At 39.8% G+C, this 21,524-nt stretch overlaps 1 protein-coding gene across 1 annotated transcript in view; it reads right to left on the bottom strand.

The window, feature by feature from the left end:
* Positions 1–8,405: 8,405 nt before the first annotated feature.
* STOX2 (storkhead box 2) overlaps positions 8,406–21,524 on the bottom strand; it is a 68,806-nt gene continuing 55,687 nt past the window's right edge. The window contains exons 3-4 of the mRNA XM_010569994.1: positions 13,279–15,544; positions 8,406–8,686 (exon numbers count right to left, since the gene is read on the bottom strand). Of these exons, the coding sequence (XP_010568296.1) occupies positions 8,491–8,686; positions 13,279–15,544 (2,462 nt within the window). The 3' untranslated portion in view covers positions 8,406–8,490. The remainder of the gene's footprint in view (positions 8,687–13,278; positions 15,545–21,524) is intronic.

Genomic DNA, 21,524 nt, shown 5'->3' with positions numbered 1-21,524 from the left:
AAAATTAATTGCCCAGGGCCTTATTTTCAAAAACCCCAGCCAATAGGACCCAAAAGAGCTGCAGTGCTGTGGCTGTGCTCCTGATGCGCATCCTCTGGTGCAGAAGTTTCATCACCAAGTGGTGCAGCTCTCCTGCACCGAGACCGCTCTGCAATAGGAGCTGCAGCACGGTGAGCGTGGGCAACCAGGAGAGCCCTTGCCGGAGTACAGTCAGAGCTGAAGCGCCAGTGCTGGGGTACCCTTTGTCTTCTGCACAAGGAAAGCCTACACACATGGGAGAGGCCGCTGGCTCCTGCTTGTTTTCCCACTACTGGTGCAAAGTCTGAATGCATTGGAAGCTGCTACTTTTGCAGCTTCCTGCCAGACTGACCCTCTTTGGCACTTACTAGACAACCAGTCCAATTTTACCAGTGACAAGCAGAGGGACAAGAGGAGAGAGAGAGAAGGAACTCAAACCAAAAGGCTCCAGGTTTCCCTAAAAAAGCAAGCAAGCAAATAGGGTACATAACTATTTTAGTGTATGCGCAGACATGCTGGTAGATTTATTTACTGTGTTTGCTTATTTTCAAATAGCTGGCAGCATAGGGTTAGGTTTTCTGTGCTTATTAGGAGGAGAGATAAAAGATGTAAAAAAATAGTACTTGGGATTTCCCGTTCCCAGTCCCCATTCATCACTTCTGTGACAGTTGGGCTAAAAATACTTTGTTAAACATGAGGACCTACAGGCATAGAAGGAACTTGCTTACAAATGCAAGCTCAGCCATCTCAACACAAAACCACTGGTGGCTATCAAAGTCCCAGCATCTTTGACTCTGCTACAAAACCCTTCTCCTTTCACATACCAGCTGCGGTGAATGGGTGCTGGACCAGTGGGCTCCCTCCGTGCAGTTTAGGAAAGGCTAGCAAGATAAGGCCATTCCCCTAGTCGCTGTTCTGAGAAACACAGCTGGATATCTTTAGAATTGCTTTTCTAAGCATTTACCTGGGGCCTTGCCTGGTGCCCTGAGGAAGACAAACGTGCCCTGTTGTTCTAGTGCTATTCAGGGTTTGGGGTCTCCGAGCCCTCAAAGCACAGAGATGCTGGGCAGAAAAGCACAGAGTCAACAAAAGGAGCAGCAATCAAAAGGAGGAAGAGAACAGAAGGGACTAAAAGCAGGGGCATATTTACACTCCTAAACTTTTTTAAAATCACAAACCTGCAACAGCATGGCTTGAAGGGAAGTGCTGACAGGAGCGCCTATCCTGAAGCAGCTGACCACCTTTTCTTCTCCAAGGTCTTTCTGATGAGCAGGGAGAGTGAAAAAGAAATGGAAAAGTGGGGAAAAGACACTATAGGATTACGATGGTATTTTGAGAGGGGAGGGTGAGAAAAGGGGCAGAGGACATCTCATGTCAAGTAATGTGTGGGAAAAAACCCAACCTGAAGGAGAGTAAGTGTCAAAATGGAGCAGAAGAGGAGGGGATTCTGAGACATGGAAAAAAAGATAAAATGGAAGAAGGACATTGTAAGTTGGGAGGCAAAAGCCATACTCTAAAGAAACAGCTGAGAGGCTGATGGAGGGAAAGTCTGGAGGAAGAACTTTCAAAAATGTTATCTTATCGATGTAAGGTATCTGTAGATAGAGAGACATGGAAATCTGCTGTTTTGACTCAGTGCTCTCAGCAGAAAGGCACGATCCAACAGCAAGAGAATAGTTCTTCAGCCAAGCAGTGGCCCTAAACGTTTTAAGTATGTTATACGCCACATTTCATCAAGACGTCACTTCCTTAAGATCTTCAGTTTACCTGTCAGCAGAATAAGTATACAGAGAATTCAAGTCATGTTTCTGAAGAAGTTCTAAAGTGCAAGGTGTGATGCATTTGGACAACAGTAGTTTCTTTCTAGATAATGATCAGCCTAAAATCTATCACCTAAAATATGAGCCCACCATCAGGACAGAAACAGAAACAAAGCTTTCTGTGAGGGGGAAACAGTGCTTGCAAACTTCTCCAGCAATACTGAAAAGGCCTTGAAAGTCTGATTCTGACCACCACCCAAAATTAGCTTTGCTTGTGCAAGGCACTAGGTCAATGCTGGCATAAAGCCCTAACCAAATGCTGCCTGGCTTTGGCTTTTTATCCCCCCCTATAATTCAAAATTCACAATTTCAAGGAGATGGATTACAAAGGGAGGAGATGGATGAAGGGGAACCAGCAAAGACTACAAATAGCATGGTAGTAGCATGTGCCACTAGCAGGTGACAAGCCAAGGTGCTTATCACAGCACCTACTTCCAATAGATGCTGCTTTGTTTTTTATCTTGTAAATACTCATAGACGACCTTGGCAAACAGCAGTTCTCAAGGCAAAACTCTGGCAAAGCTCCTGAAGCCTAAACCTCCTCAAAACCTTCTTCCAGGTGGTGGTAGAGGGCAGGAAATGGCACCTGCATGTTACATTGTCCACTTGGGCCTTACCAATCAGCTGCTGTCACAGTGTGGAAAAAAAAAACCTAGTAATTTTTTGAAGAATGTGACAAAAACTCCTTGCTAGAGCCCTTTCTCTTGGGTGTGTGCACCAGGTCTTCCTTTGGCTCGTGAGGATGGAGAGGAGAGGAAAAGAGGGACCTGACACCTGTTGCTCTTGGCATCAGGATGCCCTAACAAACTTCTAATTTCCTGGAGCTCAGGTGCATCTCAGCTGGGCACTTATGCATTCAGTGGCAATCACGCTTCCCCCTGCACCCATCACCTTCATGTCCAGTCCAAACCAGGATGTTTCAAAATTGGTGAATTTTCTCCCTTGCGCTCTTACTAGAATGGCTCAGAGACCTTTTATGAAGCATACAGAAGCACAGCAAGTTGTTATGATCCTTGTTTTTCTGAGATTTCTGGTTTGTTATGCACTGATGGGTACAAAGAATCCACTTAAAACATATAACCAAATGTTATTTAATATCTTAAAAAGTAACACAATCCAAAATGGATATTTCACACAACACTACATAAACAACATGAACACAATATTACCATATGGAGGGACTTTCAAATATAGACTTACAAAAATCCCTGTCCTTTTTTTTCCTTTAAATTATTATACTAAGCATGACAAGTAATCATCATTTACAATATGGTACACTGACACAATAAAAACCATGTTACAAATGTGCTGTTATAAATCAGTAACGTTAGGGAAGACATTTCATGAACTGCAATTATTTCATATGAAATACTATACAATATAAACAGAACATCCATCTTGGATGACCTTTACAGCAACCAGAGACCAAGTAATTTTTTAATTTTTTTTTCAGTGCAAACACATTTATACAAGGCAGTCTTGGCTGCAAAACTCCCTTCTAACATACAGTAAGTCCCACTTGCATTTATTAACTCATTTAAACCTAATGCAACAGCCACATTCAGTCACTCACAGAAAATTACCTGCAGAATTATGATCCCTTTAAACTTAAGTCTCCTCCACATATAAAAGTAACATCTGTGCCAATTACTCCAAGGGCCCTTTCATACTTCTGGGTGGGTATCCTTTGGGTGGCTCTAACTGCTATACAACACGAGGGCAGCGTACCACACGGAAGACCGCCCTTCCCAGGTGGGAAACGCGTGGTGGCTGTCGCAGCATCCTGGCTGGGCAGCTGTGCATTTCACCAGGGATTCAACCCAGGCTGCCCTTCCACAGCCAGGTGCGTGCGTGTGGCCTTCTGCTCCTTCTCTGCATTTAGTGTCTCGGGGCGGGGGGAGGAACACGGAAACCCTCAGCTCAGAACTGAGCTTCAATGGAGTTAACGACCCATTCCCATCTCCGTCAGATCCGCGGGAGATCAGGGGAGTCACACCAGATTTACACCCCCATAACTGAAACCAACATTTAGAGCGCCGCTATAAAAGAAACGTGATAGTCCCGTTTTCTTCTAGCACCAGCGTGGCTTTTGGTGGGTCCACTGCATGCTTCTCATGCAGTAATGATGCACTTTACTTATGATGGGGGGAACGGTTTAGATATATACCTTCTTTTTTTTTTAAAGAATTTCGTAAAAAATAGAACTTTTCTCTCTAATACTGTACAGTTTTCTTCAGAAGAGCAAAGAGAATTGTAAACTGTGGGTGTGACACCAGATTAGGAGTGCTATTTGCCTTCTCAGCACAACAATTTGAACAATTGTGTTGGGAAAAGCTCTGCGAAATGTATTTGAAAAACAAATTTTTAATTAAAATAACTGTTTCTAAAACCACCACTGGCAGTACTCATATGACTGAAAACTTGGTTGGTTTTGGCACTGCTAATCCAAGAGCCTCTGCAGGACTGCAAATTAGTTTCTCTCTTGCTTAAACAAACTGAATGCATCAAAAGAGTAACTTCAGAGTATAAACATGAAACACTTTGGTTAACTATTAAATGTATTCCAATAACTTCAAGAAAGCAACTGGTTAATAAATTACTCTGCAGACTCCTAGCCTTTGTTTTTTCCAATGTGCCTGGACATAAAGTAGGGTCAGTGAACTCTGCCTACCTCACAGGCTCGTGAGGCTTAGCTGGTACCACGTTAAGTGCTTTGAGGCCCTCAGGCGAAAAGGCATGATTTAAGTGCAAAGTATTATCTGTGTTTATGATGGCCTCTGAATACTGGTTTGCTTGTTCTCTTTTCTAAAAACGACTACTGCTGGCAAGCACTTAGGCCATGGTTTTCATTAAAATATTTGTTTTCCAATACATTTTACTTTTTAAAGTTGAGTGAACATTGTTTTGCGTGCAACGGACATTTTACAGTGGCGCAAGAAGTCAAATGGCTAATGATTTCTTATAATTTTTAACTGAAATACTTAAAATGGCAAAATTAGCTCAACTGATGATTGTATTTTAATTTGCATTAGGATAACGGTATTAGGTTTGCTGAAAGAGGTGTTCATAAATTGGGATTTGTATATAAATGTGATCTGCTTAAGTTCAACTGTCACTTTCTTCCTTTGGTTTTTGGAAAAATCTTCCGTTCTTCCCTCTTGAAAGGTGGCTTGTTGCAGCTGGCTACTTTTCAAAAGCCAGCTTCGTTTTTCTTGGAAACTCGCCCATGTTCTTTGAACAATAGGCACATACCTCAAGTAGGGAACCTAATACTGCTCCCAGCAAAGTCAATTAAAGGCTGTTGGTAATTTCTATAGGAGCAAGTGTTTCAGTCACACACAATCCAGAGAACAGAGTGCTTATCATTAAAGGAAGAGCTGTTTTAACACCCTTGTGAGTTCAGAGAAACCACGACCTGATATGTTGACAAAGATGGAGGCAGAATAGGGCCCAAAGTATTTGAAGGCTGCCAAGAAAATACCCAGAGTGTCTTCTGTTAAACCCCAAACTGTCAATCATATTTCACAGACTGTAGATGTTCCTAATTTGCTAAATTACAAATACATTTTCAAGTTCTACCAGGCAGAAATTTTAGCAATAACTGGGGAGAGGATGGAAGGTTTCAGCCTCCCTTTCACTTTTATCCCAATTATGCAGCCTTGTCAAACTCTAAGTGACTCATCTGAAAGCCAGATTTTTAATATTGTACAAGGAAATTGTGGCAATGGAAACATGATGATTTCATACGCAAGCATTGACACACAAGAGAACGCCATGACCTAATGCTTCAAAGTTTTTAACCTTGCTTTGTACAATACACTTTTCATGTTGCTGCATTTCATCAAATTCATGGAGGTAGTTATATGTGTAAAAAAAATTACCATAAAAGTAACATGTTGTATTATAATAATACATATTAAGTGTGCAAAATGCCGACAGATTTGTGTTGACCCTTTACAGTTGAACACAACACAGATTCAACCTAATCTAACTCTGTAAACCTTTAAATTGATACATTAGAAGAAGAATGATAGATAAGCAACCATGTAATACAAGGCTATGATTTCATCAAAGGATCAGGGTGACATAAAGCACTCAAGCTCCACTCTTGCGGTTTTGTTACCAGAACCTCAAGATGGAATTTCCTTATATTCCATTGTTGATTTTAAAAGGAAAAAAAAAATAATTCAAGATTAGAACGTTTCTATTTGAAACTTCTGTTTACATTCCATATTCCAAGAGTCACATTAGTATTGGTACAATGCCATGTCAACATTAATATGACATTTAGGTTGTCTGCTGGTCTCTGGGAACTTTAGGAAATAACATACTATACAGTTTATAGGTATGTACTATCATATTTTGTTGGAATTATGTCTTCGGTACAACCAGCTGCCTGCGTAAATTCTGATTAGTTTATGACAAACAAATATTTCCCCCAAAGGTGAAATTTGTTTTTGCTGTTCACATTTTAATACTGCCGTTAGTACTTCAGATCATCACTGTAAATTTTTTTATCGTTTCGACATTTTTATTTACTGAATTGATACATACTACTGATGTCAGAGCTCATCTCAGAAACAAAATCACAGTCAGCCACTGCATAGTATATGACAATTCCCCACAAAAACTCTGACTCTACAGTTCGCATGGAATAAGTACGGCTGGAGTTACATACTGAATAATAAGATGCGTCATGCAAAGCATTATATGGTAATTAGAGCACATCTTGGAAGGTATGATAAGGCAGAAGGCTAAAGGCCAAGTGACTTCAATAACCAACCAAAAGCACAATAATTTCCTTTATGTGCACTGAAAGGTCTTATTGCTCCTATGAAATGGAAATTATACACTGAAACCAAGGAAAACAGACCTGTGCATTGACTGGGTGTTCTTGACAGAACTTGAAACTTATCGTGTCCAGAGTTAGAAAGCCATTTTATAAGTAAATGAACTATATCCAACTGCATAACATAAGGCTGAATCTTCAGTAAAGACTTCTGATGACAATAGAGAATATGAGTGAAGCTCAAATGACTTTGTGTACAGAGTAATACATGTCACCAGAACCTGATGAAAATACTGGTTTTTAATATGTACAGTTGGGTTTCATACCTGTGTACTACAAGAGCTAGACAATGTAAATGTCCCTTTTCTATGCAACAATTTGGGCTGTTGAACATTTTAGTGTCTTTGTTATTCTTCCACCAATTCATCTGTTCTGATTAAAAAAAAAAAAAAAAGAGTTAAATTTGAAGTCAGTTTGTTGCACTACCAGGTTGCATGAGTAACAGAGCAGAATGTGACCCTATACCTAAAAATTACTCTTGGAGTTTAACTACCCTTAGAAATTACTCTGCAGTAATCAGCATGGTACTAATTACTTTGGAGTAACAGTTTAGGGGAGAGCAATTAGGATATACCATACCTACAGAATTCAGATTTCTACTGCCAACCATGTGGACACATTTAATTTCTAGAAACTAGACATGTCCATAAAATGCTAAATTGCAAATAACATCCACTGAATAAAAAGGCCAGAAGTTTATAATTCTCTAAATTTTGTTCTCTGATAATCACTACAATGTATGCTATTTTTAATAGCCTAATTTAGGCACTCTATTTAATAAGCTACATAAAATAGATTTATGTCCTTCCACTAGAAAGAAATCAATTCTTCAGGCCATACTTGTCATTTATATCATAAAGAATATTTTTGTTCCAAGAAATTAGTTATCCTGATTCTTATATTAATGGCAAGTTGCAATACCAGAAGTGACCCAAGAATTAGATTATCTTTTTTAAATACTTGATTTATACTGAAGACATTTGTTCTCTTTTGTGTCACTCCACGTTGTGGCTCCATGACAGTTATAACTTTCCCTTCCCTCCCCACTCCCCCCTCTACACAAAGGCCCACCTCCTCATTTGTGACTACGGAAGGTCAAGTAGCAAGTCTCAGTAAGTAAACATCTCTTATACTTTTGAAACACAAAAGAAGCCGCCGCCTCCCTTCCCACCCTCCATACTTAGAAAAAATCAAACCAAACCAAAACCCAAACCTTTTTTTACTCGCTTAAACGGGTATTTGCAAAATTGTGTCACAAAAGCGCACAGTGAAAATGACTGATTAGTATTAATAATTCACAGATAGAGCTGAGGTCATCACTTGTCATGTTTGGCATTGTTTTTCCTCATGGTGATCCTGGCTGGTTACTTTCAGCAGTGGCTCAGTTTTTGAAGTAAAAAATGATCAACTCTGCAGCAGAGTTTAGCCTCTGACCAGGGGCATCACACATCTGTGGCATTTTTTTAAAATGAAGTTGGCAACTGCATGGACATTGAAAATGCAGATTACACTTACAGTGTCTAGACTTTCATATATGTGCTCAGTTACAATTAAGTGAAGCAAAAAGTGTACATATTATCCCTACTGCTATTCTGTTGCTACAGAGCCGCAAATGTGAAAAGCAATACCTTGAAATAAAGATTTCTTTGTTGCCCCTAGTCTACGTAGCAGCACAGTTTAAGTAAACACTAAAACTGTGGTTGAGATGCTTTTTTAATTTTTCCCCGAAGATGTAAACATCAGTCCCAGTGTCGTAAACTTTGCTGTATAGGATGAGACAGAAGATCTGAGGCAGGATGACCATCAGACACTAGTGACAGAAGCTTGCAGGCAGTTAGCAGGTTTCTGCAGTTTCTCAGCTTCACTTGTTGGTGGGTCTGCAGTGGCTCGGAAGTTGAATGTTGGGCCTGCGCCACCATGTGCAGGGCTCAGAGCGGGGTTCTGACGTCTGTTGCTTTCAACAATACTTGAAGTGTTGGATGCCAGGCTCTCACGAGTACTAGAACGGAAAAGAAATATATATACACACTCATATATGACATGCCTATATATTTATCGACCAGACAGGAAAGGAGAATAGAGTGTTTTATAATAGGCTTCCTGTGTTTGTATGTAATGTCACATCAATGAACCTCTCATTTTGATAGTACACATATGTTCCTCCAAAACGGGTTCCAGAGGTACTCAGCAGTCATCATACTGTAACACAGGTATAGCACTAAGCAGAGCTGAAGCCGTCACACAAACTGTAAGCTGAACCAGTATCAAGCATCTGGATTTTTCACCCAAGGAAATAGCTTCCATCTTGCACATGGAACATATTAATTTTCTTTCCTGAATGGTGCATTTTTGCACAAAGTAACTTCATCAAATCAGTTATGTGACTAGGCAGAGCTAGGAGAGCAATTGTGTAGCACAGCTTCCTCTGTTGTCTCCTCTTCTATCTATGTCTTTGTACAAAAAATATTAACTAAAAACGCTATTTTATGTTAAACCCACAATGCTTCTAAACAGAACACTTCAATTTTGCTGTGCAGCTGAGACAACTGCAACTTACAAGACGCTGAGAAATCTTAACTGCCTGGTCTGTGTCATGCCCTAAACAACAACTAGTGCTGCTATTTCATTCATAAAATGGACAACGTTCCTTTAGTTCTAATATATCATGTATCCACGGGAGTGACAGGACACTTGGCACTTTTAAAGACTAAGCTTTTTAATGATGCATCTTATTATGAATGCAGAGGAGCCTGTATTTTAGTCTACAGCTTTTAAGAAACTCAGCCAAGATATGCTAAGGCTAGTTCTACCACTACTACTACTCTTGTTCTCTTTCTGCTTTTAATAATTTTTCATCTCCAAATAATGTGTTCCTGTGCAGAGAGAGATTTGGTTTTCAAATAGCCACGTGGCCCCTGGTTATGTGTCCTTCACCTATATCCCTACTTCTTTACAAAAATGACACCACCACTTGCTATGGAGATGTTTACAGAGTACATTTAGAGGACTGAATGGGTTTGTTAAGTAAGCACTAGAAACAAAGATACTAATGACAGAGTTTCATAGTCAGTTTAAAGTCAACCTAAATTTACCTGCTACTGAAAGGGGCAGCTCTTGCCTGCCTTGTGTGGACCTGACCCTGCCACATGTTCCTGCTGCTTCCCTGATGCTGAGCCTTGCAGCCAGCCAGATCAGGGACTGCTCGCAGTTAAATACTAGCCCTAAGGAAAAAAAAAAAAAAAAATTAGTGCTAGCATCAGGGGAAGAGTAGGAATGCACAGCTGTGGATGTGGCAGGGGAGAAATGTGTCAGTGCATGGCACAGAGGAAGAAAGAAACACCTTGTTTAGTTGTAGGGCAGATTTAAATCATCTTAAACTGACTGAATCTGGAATATAAGTGAAGTTTTATGAAAACTCCCATAGATCTTTTAAATTGATCAAAATGGTACTGATCATCTTCTGCCAATTATTGCCTTATTGTCAGTAGTTCCAAACAGCTATGATGGGTGACACACATAGTAAGAGATCTCTGTGAGCTGGCATGACGTATGGTGCACTTCTGTTGCTCATGTTTTGATTCCTCTCCCTCTGCTTTTTAATGAAAATAGATGCAACCTTTGTTTTTCAGAGATCATTCAGTATTATATCATTCTTTATGGGACCACCAATTCCAGATCTTCAAACATTTTCAATTCTGATATTACAAACTGACCATTACAGCATGTATACACAAAGACTGCAGTGAGAATTCTGCATGCAGAGTAATGCCCAAATTAGCTTTTTCTTTAGGTGACAAAAGAGCAGCAGTATTATATAAGCTCTAAAAATAAGGAATAAAACTAATATTGACAGCTAACATTTACTATATACAACTTGCATAAAAGCAATGAACAAAATACTGTGAGGCTGTTTTTCCAATGACGATGTGTTCACAAATTTCTCACACAAAATACTTTTCAAGTCAAATGACCATTGCAAATCTCTTTAACTACATCCTGGTTTTTTTTAAATGCCCCTTTTTTTAATTTGTCACACTTTAAAAATATACTTTTTCTTTCACAGTGTGGAATTGGTAATTTTGATTCCCCAGGCAACATTGCACACTTCAGTTTAAATGAAAAGATACTACCACACCTCAGGAATTCGCGAGTTACAACATCAGTGGAGACTAGAAGAGTATACCTGAGGAGTATCACTACATGCACATCCTGTTCTTGTACTCTTCCCTAGGCATCTGCTAATGGACACTGTCAGATCTAGGTGAATCTTATCAGATGGATGCTGGATGGCTTTTTTGTATTTCCTGGAAAAGGGCTGTGAAGTACATTTTTTGCTATGAGGTAGGAAAGTAGTGACAGCATGGTAATTATAGCCAAAGGGCTGAATTCACCCACAGCTCAATTTATTTTTATACTTATACCAAGGAGTGACCAAAATTCAGCAAAATCATCCAATTTAATCACCTTAATGCAAAGCTCATGAAAAACCCTTTGAAATATCCAAACTATACACTGGTCCTACAAAACAAATACACAAGAAAACCCTACAGAATGTTGCCTTTTTTTTTTTTTTTAAAAAGCAGCTTATTTTATGTGGACTTGCCAAAAAAAGACATTGTTAATAAGTAAACAGTAAAATAAAATAAAAAAAAGGGTTGTGTGGAACACAACCATTATTAAAAGCTGCTTATCTGTTTCCCTTTTGATCTAAAGAAAGTGGTATAGCAGCACTAAATCCAGTATGCTCGCCACGTTCTGTTCTCTTGCTAGCTAAGTTTAAGATTAGCATCAACAGAAATTTTAGCTTTTGTGTAAATAATTAGGGAAGGAAATGTCTCCCTTTGCATTAACCAGAAACACAAGCATGATATTCAGCTAGCATACAGCTAGCAAAATAGTAGTCTAAGAACTGACTTTTATCCAGTTGATATCCAATCCTGGAGGTGAAATGCACTCTGCGGAGTGAGACAGGCTGAGTAAGAAGCAAACACCACCATATACGCCCCCCCAAAACTGACTGCAAGTATAGCAACTCAACTAAAAGAAGAGATTACATTTAAAAAAGAACAATGCAAATACCCTCATAGAACAGTTGTATGTAAGAAAGATGCCAAGCATCTGCAGAATAATCAATAACAAGAACAATTTCAAAACCTTAAGTTTCTTTTTTAAGCTGGACTCAGTGTAAGTGGTACAATTTACTCCAATTATTTTTCAAATTTTTTACTCAGAAAAATTATACATATGTTAAAAGCCTGCTCTAGTTTGATAACCACTGCATGTTGTAGCAGGCCCAATAATTGCTGCCTTGACATTAACATCAAGTGGGAATAGCCATCAAATCCAAAGGAATTTATTTCAGAGTGACATGACTTAAACTGAAAATGAAATTTAGTCCTGTGTAGAAGCAGGAAATCTTCCACATGCATTTCTGAGAGCCTTTGCTTTAAAAAAATATGTAATTCTGAGGAATAAGAACACCTTTTACAGTGAAAAAAACCTCACCAAAAAAACCCACCAAACCCCAAAAAACAACCCCAAAACATTTTCTTTCACCTAATACAAATCCAGTCTCAGAGGTTTTATTTTTAACCACAGGCAATAAATAATTTAGGCTTAAGTAAGACACTATAGAAGAACTACTACTGTAAATTATTTCTGTGTTCTTGGAGTCACTGTTCTGAACTCTGATGGGTTGCTATCCAGGGCAAACAAAACCAGTCAGGCTCCATTCCAGCACAGACCTAGGACTTTCAAAGGTCAGAGAGAGGAGGAAGAAGGCTCAAGTGAAGGATTCTTAGCCTGGAAATGAGCTTGTGAAATCTCCGGCACAGGGAACACACCAGCAACTCTCTCTTCCCTATGCCTGTAAGACTCCTAGCACACTGAGACTTCCATGATGTCTGAGATCCCTGGAATGGAAATGACTAACCAGCACTACCACACGCAAATGTCTGGACTCTCTTCCCAAGTATCTTAGGCAAGGCACCTCTCTCTCTGCTGATGCAGCGCTGGGTCACCTTTGATGTTCAAATATCCTGAGCACTTTCAGCCTTGTGGGGGGAGCAGCTGTTCCAGTCTCACCAGTCTGGAATGGTGATAGATACACTTCCAAAATTTTTGAAGGAAACAAACAAAAAAGCCCAAACCCAAAACAATCATTATGTTTTGGGTTTTTTTTGTCTGAGCCAAAGATTATGCCACCTAGTCACGTCTAGTCTTCCAATTAGTCTTGTTGATGGTATCTTAGAGGGAAAGGTAAGGAGGGGGGGGAGTATGCAGCAGCTCATCCCTCCTATTCTAAATGCAAACACAAGTTTAATACAGGAAAAAAAAAGATACAGGGAGGTTTTCAGCAAAGAGCAAACAAACTAATACAGAGTCAATGCCTCAAATGGTCATTGGTTGCTTATGGTATGGTAGGAAACCCACACTTATGAATAGCAGATTCCAGAGCTGTAGAAAACACTGTCTGAAAACGTGTGAAATTGTTTAATATGACCCTACATTATGTCACCAATACCACATACACACATAACTATAAATGGAACTTTCTAGTCTGTAAAGCTGCAATGAATGTGACAGTCCTACCGTGGAGAGTTGAACCCGCTGTCCACAGTAATGCTGCTGCTGTCCATGCTGTCCAGGCGGGCTGAGTGGGTGGCTCTCTGGTTGTTGCTATTTTCTGTTTCCTTTGGGGTGAGAAGAGTAAGATTTTTCTCAAACTTTCGCTGCAGATCCCTCTCCTTTTCTCTCTCTAGGAGCCACTGCATTGTACCAACATCATCCCTGTTCTTTTCTTCCTCAGCATTTTTGTTGGTTCCTTCCTCTGAGTCATCGTCATCAGATACGTTGTAGTAGTCAAAGGAGGCCTCCTGGTTCCCAGTTGTCTCTTGCTGTCTCTGTGAAACAGGCATGACTTGTGTGACTGAGGTTACTATCGCTTGTTCAAGTTTCTCACATCTGACTGGCAATGTGTCAGAGGGGGTCTTTTGATGGGGCTTTAGCAGGGGTGCGCTAGACTTATGATAACTATTCACAGAAAGAGTGTTGTGCAGAGGTTTAAAGAGCGTATCCTTGCTAAATATTTCTTTCCTTTTATCAAGGCTGCTTGATTCAGCGCTATGGTGTTGAACCAGCCGCCCATTTGCAATAACCTCTGGAGTTTGGCCAGCAACTGCTGAACCACTGCTTGGGCCCTTTGGGGACTCCTCTTTGTGCACCCCAGGCTCCCTAGCAATATGTTGAGACTGTCTTTCTGCAGGAGTCATTTTTTTGAGCCCATCTGTCCCTGTCAGGGTATCATGATCCTCTTTATTCTTTCCCAGTGGTGATGGAGCAGTAAGCACAGTCTCACTGGATGTGTTGCACTGAAAATAGTCATCGACTGCAGATTTTGTTGTGCAGGAGTTGAGCTCGCTATATGATGGCAAATTCTCTGTAGGCTTGCTTTGTTCCAACAGGCTACAAGAACTGGGGGTTTCTACACTGCCACTAGCCATTTCAGGGATGCAAGTCTCTTTGTAGCTTGCAGATGAAATCAGAGCCCTTTGATGACTGAGCGACTGAGATGGCCTTAAGGTACTATCGTCAATGTAAGTTTGGCTAGTTGTTTGGTCATCTGGGCTACAGCCTTCACCTGTATCTTCAGGTGTGCCTAAGGCAGCTGAGCCCAGAGGTCCCTTGGAGTTATCCATAGATCTAGACCTTTCTTTAGCCTTACTGGACCGCTCATTCCTCGATCTTCTATCCTGTGTATGGCTGTGGCTCCGATGGACCTTGGAGTGGGAGCTTCCCCTGGAAGGCTCAGGGAAAGGCATTTCAGTTCTTCTTTTGGCCAGCTCACCAGACACGTCCCACTCTGGTGTCATGGGAAAGTGAGATTCAATCATGTTAGGATTGCTGTGCATTATAAAATTATCTCCCTTGTGCTCTATTATAAAACAGCCTTCCCGTGGGGATCGAGTCAAGGGATCATAGAACTCATACTCCCTTTCAGCAGGTATATCCAAATGAGAGCCATCTGATGGGTCTCCTTTGGATACCCGAGTCTTGCTGTGTGACCTTGATTTCCCATGAGACTTTCTGTGATTCCTGCTCTTTTTACTTCGTCCGCTGTGGTGAGCTGAAGATCCTGCTTTGCTGCGCTGAGCTTTTTCTTCTTCAAGTTTCTTCATTAGTGCAGTGTGCCTCATGACATTTTCCACAGTCAAGTCTGGGTTAATGCGCCTAATAATCTCCATTTCTACCTCCCTAGGTATAGTGGTAGGGGTGTCCTCGTCCCTTAGCGGCCACTCCTCTGGAGGAAACTGGGCAGAGAAATTTGCCAACTGTTTTGTCTTGTCCTTCTTAAAACTTAACCGGAACAGTTTGAGTCCAAATTTCTTAGACTGCTTTTCTACATCCTTAGGCTTTGTGAGTGTCTCTGCTTTGTAAGAAAAATTGACAGTACTTTTACTTTTCTCAGTAGGTGGGACCTGACATAATGAAGGAGGACAGTATGAGTCTTTACAGTCTTTTGCTGATTTCCTCTGTAGGGTAGATGCATGCATGCTGTGCATGTCTTCTCTGCAACAATGGCAGGAGTCGCAGTGGTTTTTGGGTAGTGTTCGGTCCCTGACGCATCCCGAGGTGGAGGGAGTTATAGTTCCTTGTTGTGGAGAGGTACATTGAGACCTGTCAGGTATCCTCTCATCCAAATGGTACCATTTACTGTTAGTTCTTATGAGAGATGGTGTTATAAAGTAAGTCTGTGGGGTTACAATGAAATAACCATCCGGAGTTGGGTATATTTTCCTCTCCCGTACAAGCATATTCAAGGTATGTCGAAGGATTTCTGGACTGGGTGTTGGAACTCCTAGAAATGACAGTAAACACATATCAGGGAGTGCATAAAACCATGCAGGACTCCGGCTCCCCCCTCCCCAGCAAAAAGCTATTTTTTCCAATGTGCAAGCTGGAATATGCTGAACAAACAAATCCAGTAAAGCACTTTGTTAGGCATTCTCTTGTCTGTTTGTTTTTCCACTTATCTCCTACACTTCAGACATATCAATTATTAATTAAATAGAAAGGAGGCCATTAATGGAGTGTTAAAAAAAAAAAAAAAGAGAGAGAGAGAATTTCTAGTCACTTCCATTGCGCAGGTGACCTTAACCTACAAGATGGAATTACTGGAAATCAAAGGGTGTCAGGGGAAACATTTCACTTTTATCCTTCTTCCAACTAAATATTTATATCCCAATTCACCAGAACTATTTATTATAATGCCCAGTCACGTATAAAACAGTGGCTATTTGTTATTTTGCATGCCTAAGTTGTTTTTCCACAGAAGAATACTACACCAAAGAAAAAGCATTCCCCCAAACTGCCCCTTTATCACAAACTTGACTGAACTGACTTGCTCTCCCATTGAAATGTTTCAACTACATCAGCTGCTCCAAAAAAGACATGCCAACGATACAGTTCATCTTAACCAAACAGACTTTTCCACTTTGCCGGAAGTTACAGGTTTAGCTCCTAAAAATTTTCTTCTCAGAGTTCCCTGCCTTTCATGTGAGATGCAAGGGACGCTACCCAAGGGCATACATCACATACTGAGAGAGGGACAAGTATGACAACCCTGCATCAATGTAACGTTAGCCACATGGTAGACTTGGCATTGTGAGCCTGGTCCTTCCCACTACCAGTACTCCTGCTGGGTTCAGTGGTGCAGAACCAAGTCTTCAACACTTTATTAGATAAAATACCAAGTTAGCATGCTGTGCATAGGAATAAGTTCCATCTAGAGCTCAGGAAACAAGAGATTTAGTTCATGAGCTAGTTTAAAAAAAAAAATCTGTTCAGGCTGAGTAAGAAATAAAAATCCTTCAAAATTTTCAGTGGAAAGCGCTATCTTCAATCAATACATTTTGTTGAACTAAAACTCATTTTAATTTTAGCTTAATGCCTGGTACCAACCTGGTTTACATTTATAGAACTAGAGAAATCTTTTTCAAAAGTTTGGATGGTCTATTTTAGACTAAAAAAAGTTAATATTATTTACTCTGGGTCTTAGTTTTCTTTTCAACAAAACTAATTTAGGAATAAAAAAGTAGAATCAGAGAGTAACTTAGGTTGGAAGGGACCTCATGAAGTCATCTGGTCAACACCCCTACTCATAGCCAGGCCAACTTAGATCAGGTTGGCCAGGGCCTTGTCAAGTCAAACTCTGACTATCTTCAAGAACAGAAATTCCACTGAATTATACATGCAAAAACATTTCAACAAAGTATATGATTTTTACAAAAATACTTCAAGGAAAAATCTCAACCAGGTGTACCTGCCCTAGACAAAGTATTTTCAGTAGCACATAGTGTCTGGTCACCAACTCTTCTCCCACACGTCAAAGGCTGGAGCATGCAAGCTCACTGATCTCCTTGTGTTAGCAAACATGAGGATGACAGCAAGGGCTCTGGCACTATGACCAACACCCCATCAAAAGATTAGCGACAAGAAATAGAGAAGTTGTACTAATTCCTTAACTCACCCTCTTCCTTGCTACTGGGTTGCAGGCAACATAGTAAGTATTCTTATGTCTGGTTTTGAATGTTGTTTGAATTTAGAGACATGACCATACTGCTCACATCCAGTAATATCTGTAACTAAAAATCTTACAATGGAAACAGCAAAGTGTTAGGAATAACATGGACACATGAGTGAAAGCAGTTACAACAGACAAGGTGCCAGGGAGAAGTACATGGGGGCAGTAAATATATTTCATGCACAGTCCACAGAGCTGAAAGATTGGGGCCAATCCAGGCACAGGAAGTAAAAGAGGTACAGAAAGGATATAATTTGAGAGAATAAATGAGACTGAAAATTGGAAAGAATACACAAATGAAATGGAGAATCAGGAACGTGCATTTTCTCCCCTTTTCATGTGGGTGTCCACAATTTATGTGATAATTCTACAGAGAGTAGCAAAGACCCCCAGAATTGCTGGATGAGCAAACATGCCAGAAATAGCAACAGATGGGAAAAGCTGAAATCCAGAGAGCCAGGGGAAAAAAGGACTACCCCTCCCTAGCCCAGAATCCTGAATCTCTCTGGACTGAAGTAAACAAAATGCTGAGCTTCCTCTGGATCGTGAGGCAATGGCAATTGGAGAGCAGGCTGCCCTCTGCATGAGCTTTCAGAAAAGCACAGGAACAAGAAGAGTGATTTCAATTCCCATAACCAGCAGTCATCATCTAACCTCTTCTTTCCTGTGGTGGAGCTGCTATGTAACACCACCCCTTCTACATTATGTCTTGCATCACCACAAGAAGTGGATGACCCCAAACTCAAGCTCATGTGCTTCTCCATCCTGTGCTGAAAATGCACTGCAGGGTCCAATCCCGGTCCAACTGAGATGCACATGCTGTGCAGCAGCCAATCTCCCTTCCTGCCTCTACGTAAACAACCTGACCGATCCACTGCATTTTTCAGGAGCTTACATGTAAATACCTCAACACATACCTACCTTTGTGAGAACTTGGTTCTTCATTCTTATTTTACTTAAAGGCTTTTTTTAACATACTGTTTCAAAAACATCAGAACAAAAATAAAAGAGAGGAAAACATTCTCCTGGGAGTTTACAGAAAAGTTAGGGAATGAGACTGAAATGGATCTTCTGATGTTTTACACTAACTTAGGCAAAAATGCACTGCAAATACATGGTAAAAATAATAATATGTATTTTTCACCCAGTAAACCATAATGAGTACAATGTGTTGGGTAAATGAGTCTCTAAACACTGGATGCACAGTAGTTACATTAATTGACTAAGTCCTGTGAATAAAGACTGTGCAGATAAACACCAAGAAAAAAAAAAAATAGCATGCCTGGGCAGTCAATGATGCTGTAAAGTTAATTGTGTCAGCCTTCTCTCTGGAGTTGGAGACTATCACTTTTATCACTCCCAGCATACAGTACATCCCTGTGGTTCACTAAGCCAGCAGTGATGATGGTAGATGCAGATCTTTGGAGCTCAGCATTGCCAGCTAATGGTAGCTACAGGTTTTGTTCAGATCTCTTTCAGGCACTTACAAAAGCAGAAACAGACCCAAACTCAACTTGGCCTTTCCTGCACAGTGGACAGGAGAAATGACACTACTCTGGCTCCCATTGTTGCTATTTTAAATACAGATTTCCTGGCTTTCTCAAGACTTTTCTCTTTACAGCAACCTGCCCACATCATGTCTATATCTAACCTACCCCACCGCATTCTGAAGTCTCCTTATGGTCTCCCTTTCTCCATTAAATAGGAACAACAGGAAAAAACCCAGTAGTTTAGAGACTCTAGCATATAAAATATTGCATGACAGCAGTGGTGTTATTTAAGATTATGTAGTGGTTTAATAATTCAAAAGCAGAAACTGTCTGGACACTGAATCATCAGACATGTACATTTTCTGCATCTCAGGAGAGTCTACTATGCCATCCACTGAGCTTCCAGACAGAAGATTATGTCCTGTTTGCTGCTCAAAAAGAACACTGACCTAGAGTGAACTCTGTTAATGTAAGACACTTATTTTAAGTGCTACATATACATTTCATATATTTAAAGAGTGAAGAGTTATGAAGGTGTACGTCACAGGAATTTGCCAGCTTTCAGAAAACTGTTCACTTCAAAAGGAACCTAGTCCAATACACACGTATTTTCTACACTGAAATTTTGAACACCTTAAAATGATTTTAATAAGTACATGGACAAAATTGGAAGGGAAAAAAAAGAAAAAAGAAAAAAAAAACCTTACTAAAGGCAGCATAGACTCAGGCTTGATGTTTTCTTTAGCCAGGTTCATACAGATAAGAGGGTCTGGCTGCCAGAGGAACAGAGGTTACATTCTTAGCTCCTTATACTGGATTTCAAAGATTTACATTTAATGTACAGGATTTAAACCATGGTCAATAAATTATAAAGTAGGGCTGTACAAACATCTCATTGTTTAATTCGAAGTTAGAATAATGGGAGCACGTGCAGTAGGAGCCCTCTTGCTTTTTTAAAAACCTAACAAATAAAAAAGCCACAAATAAGATGTGCATTATCATTACAAACTTTTTCAATAAAATAAATTCATGAAAAATACATCTGAAGTAGTATTTAAATGGTGTTAAATCTGCTAAAATGATTTTCTCCTGAGCTGATGCTAAGGCTTAACAAGGGATAAAAGAAATACTCTGATTGGCTCATGAAATACTAGTTAAGGATGTGGAGTGGTTGCTATGTGATGTTATAAATAATTAGCATACCTTATTTCAGATAGAGCCATGGCCCAGATTTATGCCTGCACAATGGCTCAGCAAACTAGAAGGCTAGACTGCTAGTGTAAGATCCTGCACTGAGGAAAGAGGTTTATTATTCTTAGGCAGTTTGAGAATAGCATCTGGGGTCTTAGGAAATTTATACATGCCATGAAACGCAGTGAAGCATCTGCTCATTAAAACACAAACAACACAGGCAGACAAGTGCTGCTACAGGGTGAGATACAGAGAGGTTATGTGACAATAACAGATACATCTACAGTGGTAATGCTCTCCTCTCTCTCAGAGCATCAGCACCTAATCAGGAAAAATAAACTATCATAATATGGGAGGATATCAAGTATTTTGAAGTAGCCACAGTGAATACAAGGGCTCAAAAAGCCATGGCTGATTTATGAGACAGTTTGGGCAGACAAGTGAAAAATATCACTTAGTACAAGAAGAGGTTCTGTTTATTGGAAAAGACAAAATTTTTTTATAATCCTCATACACTGAGAGAACATATATGTTTGCTATGTTAAACATGTCATGGCTGGGAGAGAAAGGCATTTCTCTACAGAGGGGAAAAAATGGACAACAAAAGGTGGATTGTTTTGTTTGTTTGTTTTCCAAATAATTTTCTTTACATTTTGGGAAGTGAGATAGGAAAGACAAGGCTCTTCTTTTTTTAATCTCAGACTTGAGAAATGCCCATGTTCATGGCTACCAGAAAAAAAAGAGGTAGCAAGAGACTCTGTGCTAACTTGCCTCAGGTTTCTTTTGAGCAGAGTCTACAAAATAATCCAGCCTGTTGAATTATTTTTGATGTATGGTTCTGTCTAGCAAGAATAGCACAACACACCAAGTCAACTGATAATCATATTCCCAGAAAACCCAAGGGATGTCACCAATAAATTATCATTTCCACCATGCAATAATGTTTACATAAAAATATTGATAGAAGCATTGGAAAAATACTTGCAATCTATGGAACTTTTCTAGTACATACCTGTATAGAAAACACAACTTGGGGGGGAAAAAAAAAAAATCATCAAAATGAATTAAACTGTAATTACAATTGTGAACTTTGTCTTCTTTGCATTCTATCCCTCACAACTTTTACCACTATTTTCAAAATAAGCCAAGCATACTGAAAAAAACCACTGATAAACAAACCCACAAATTGGGACAGAAAGCCAATATTTACAAAAGGTACTTGCAGTATTTTTTCCAAACTGCAATTATTAAATGTCAGACAGAATTGTTCATTCCAAACACAGATCTCAATCCAGTATTATATTTTAAAATCTCAAAACTTAGTACCATTTACAGCAAAAGCCATATAACCTTCAAGGATTTAAGTAACTCTTGCTCTGAAATGTAAGCAAAAAAAATGAAAGACATCAAAACATGGCTATGGTTAGGCTGCCTAGATGAGACAGATGCCTCAGTAGTTCTCCTACTGAAGCATTTTTAATTAGCTGCCTTCTACAGCTGTAACAGAGGTACAGTAGAGAAGTTTCTCAACTAGTTTAGAGAATTGTAAACTCAGGCACAGAACAGTTAAACAT

Source organism: Haliaeetus leucocephalus, unplaced genomic scaffold (assembly GCF_000737465.1).
Source record: "Haliaeetus leucocephalus isolate CR32 unplaced genomic scaffold, Haliaeetus_leucocephalus-4.0 Scaffold284, whole genome shotgun sequence".
Classification (NCBI taxonomy): Eukaryota; Metazoa; Chordata; class Aves; order Accipitriformes; family Accipitridae; genus Haliaeetus; species Haliaeetus leucocephalus.
Note: the sequence above shows the minus strand (reverse complement) of the source record. Positions and strands in the feature narration are given on the sequence as shown.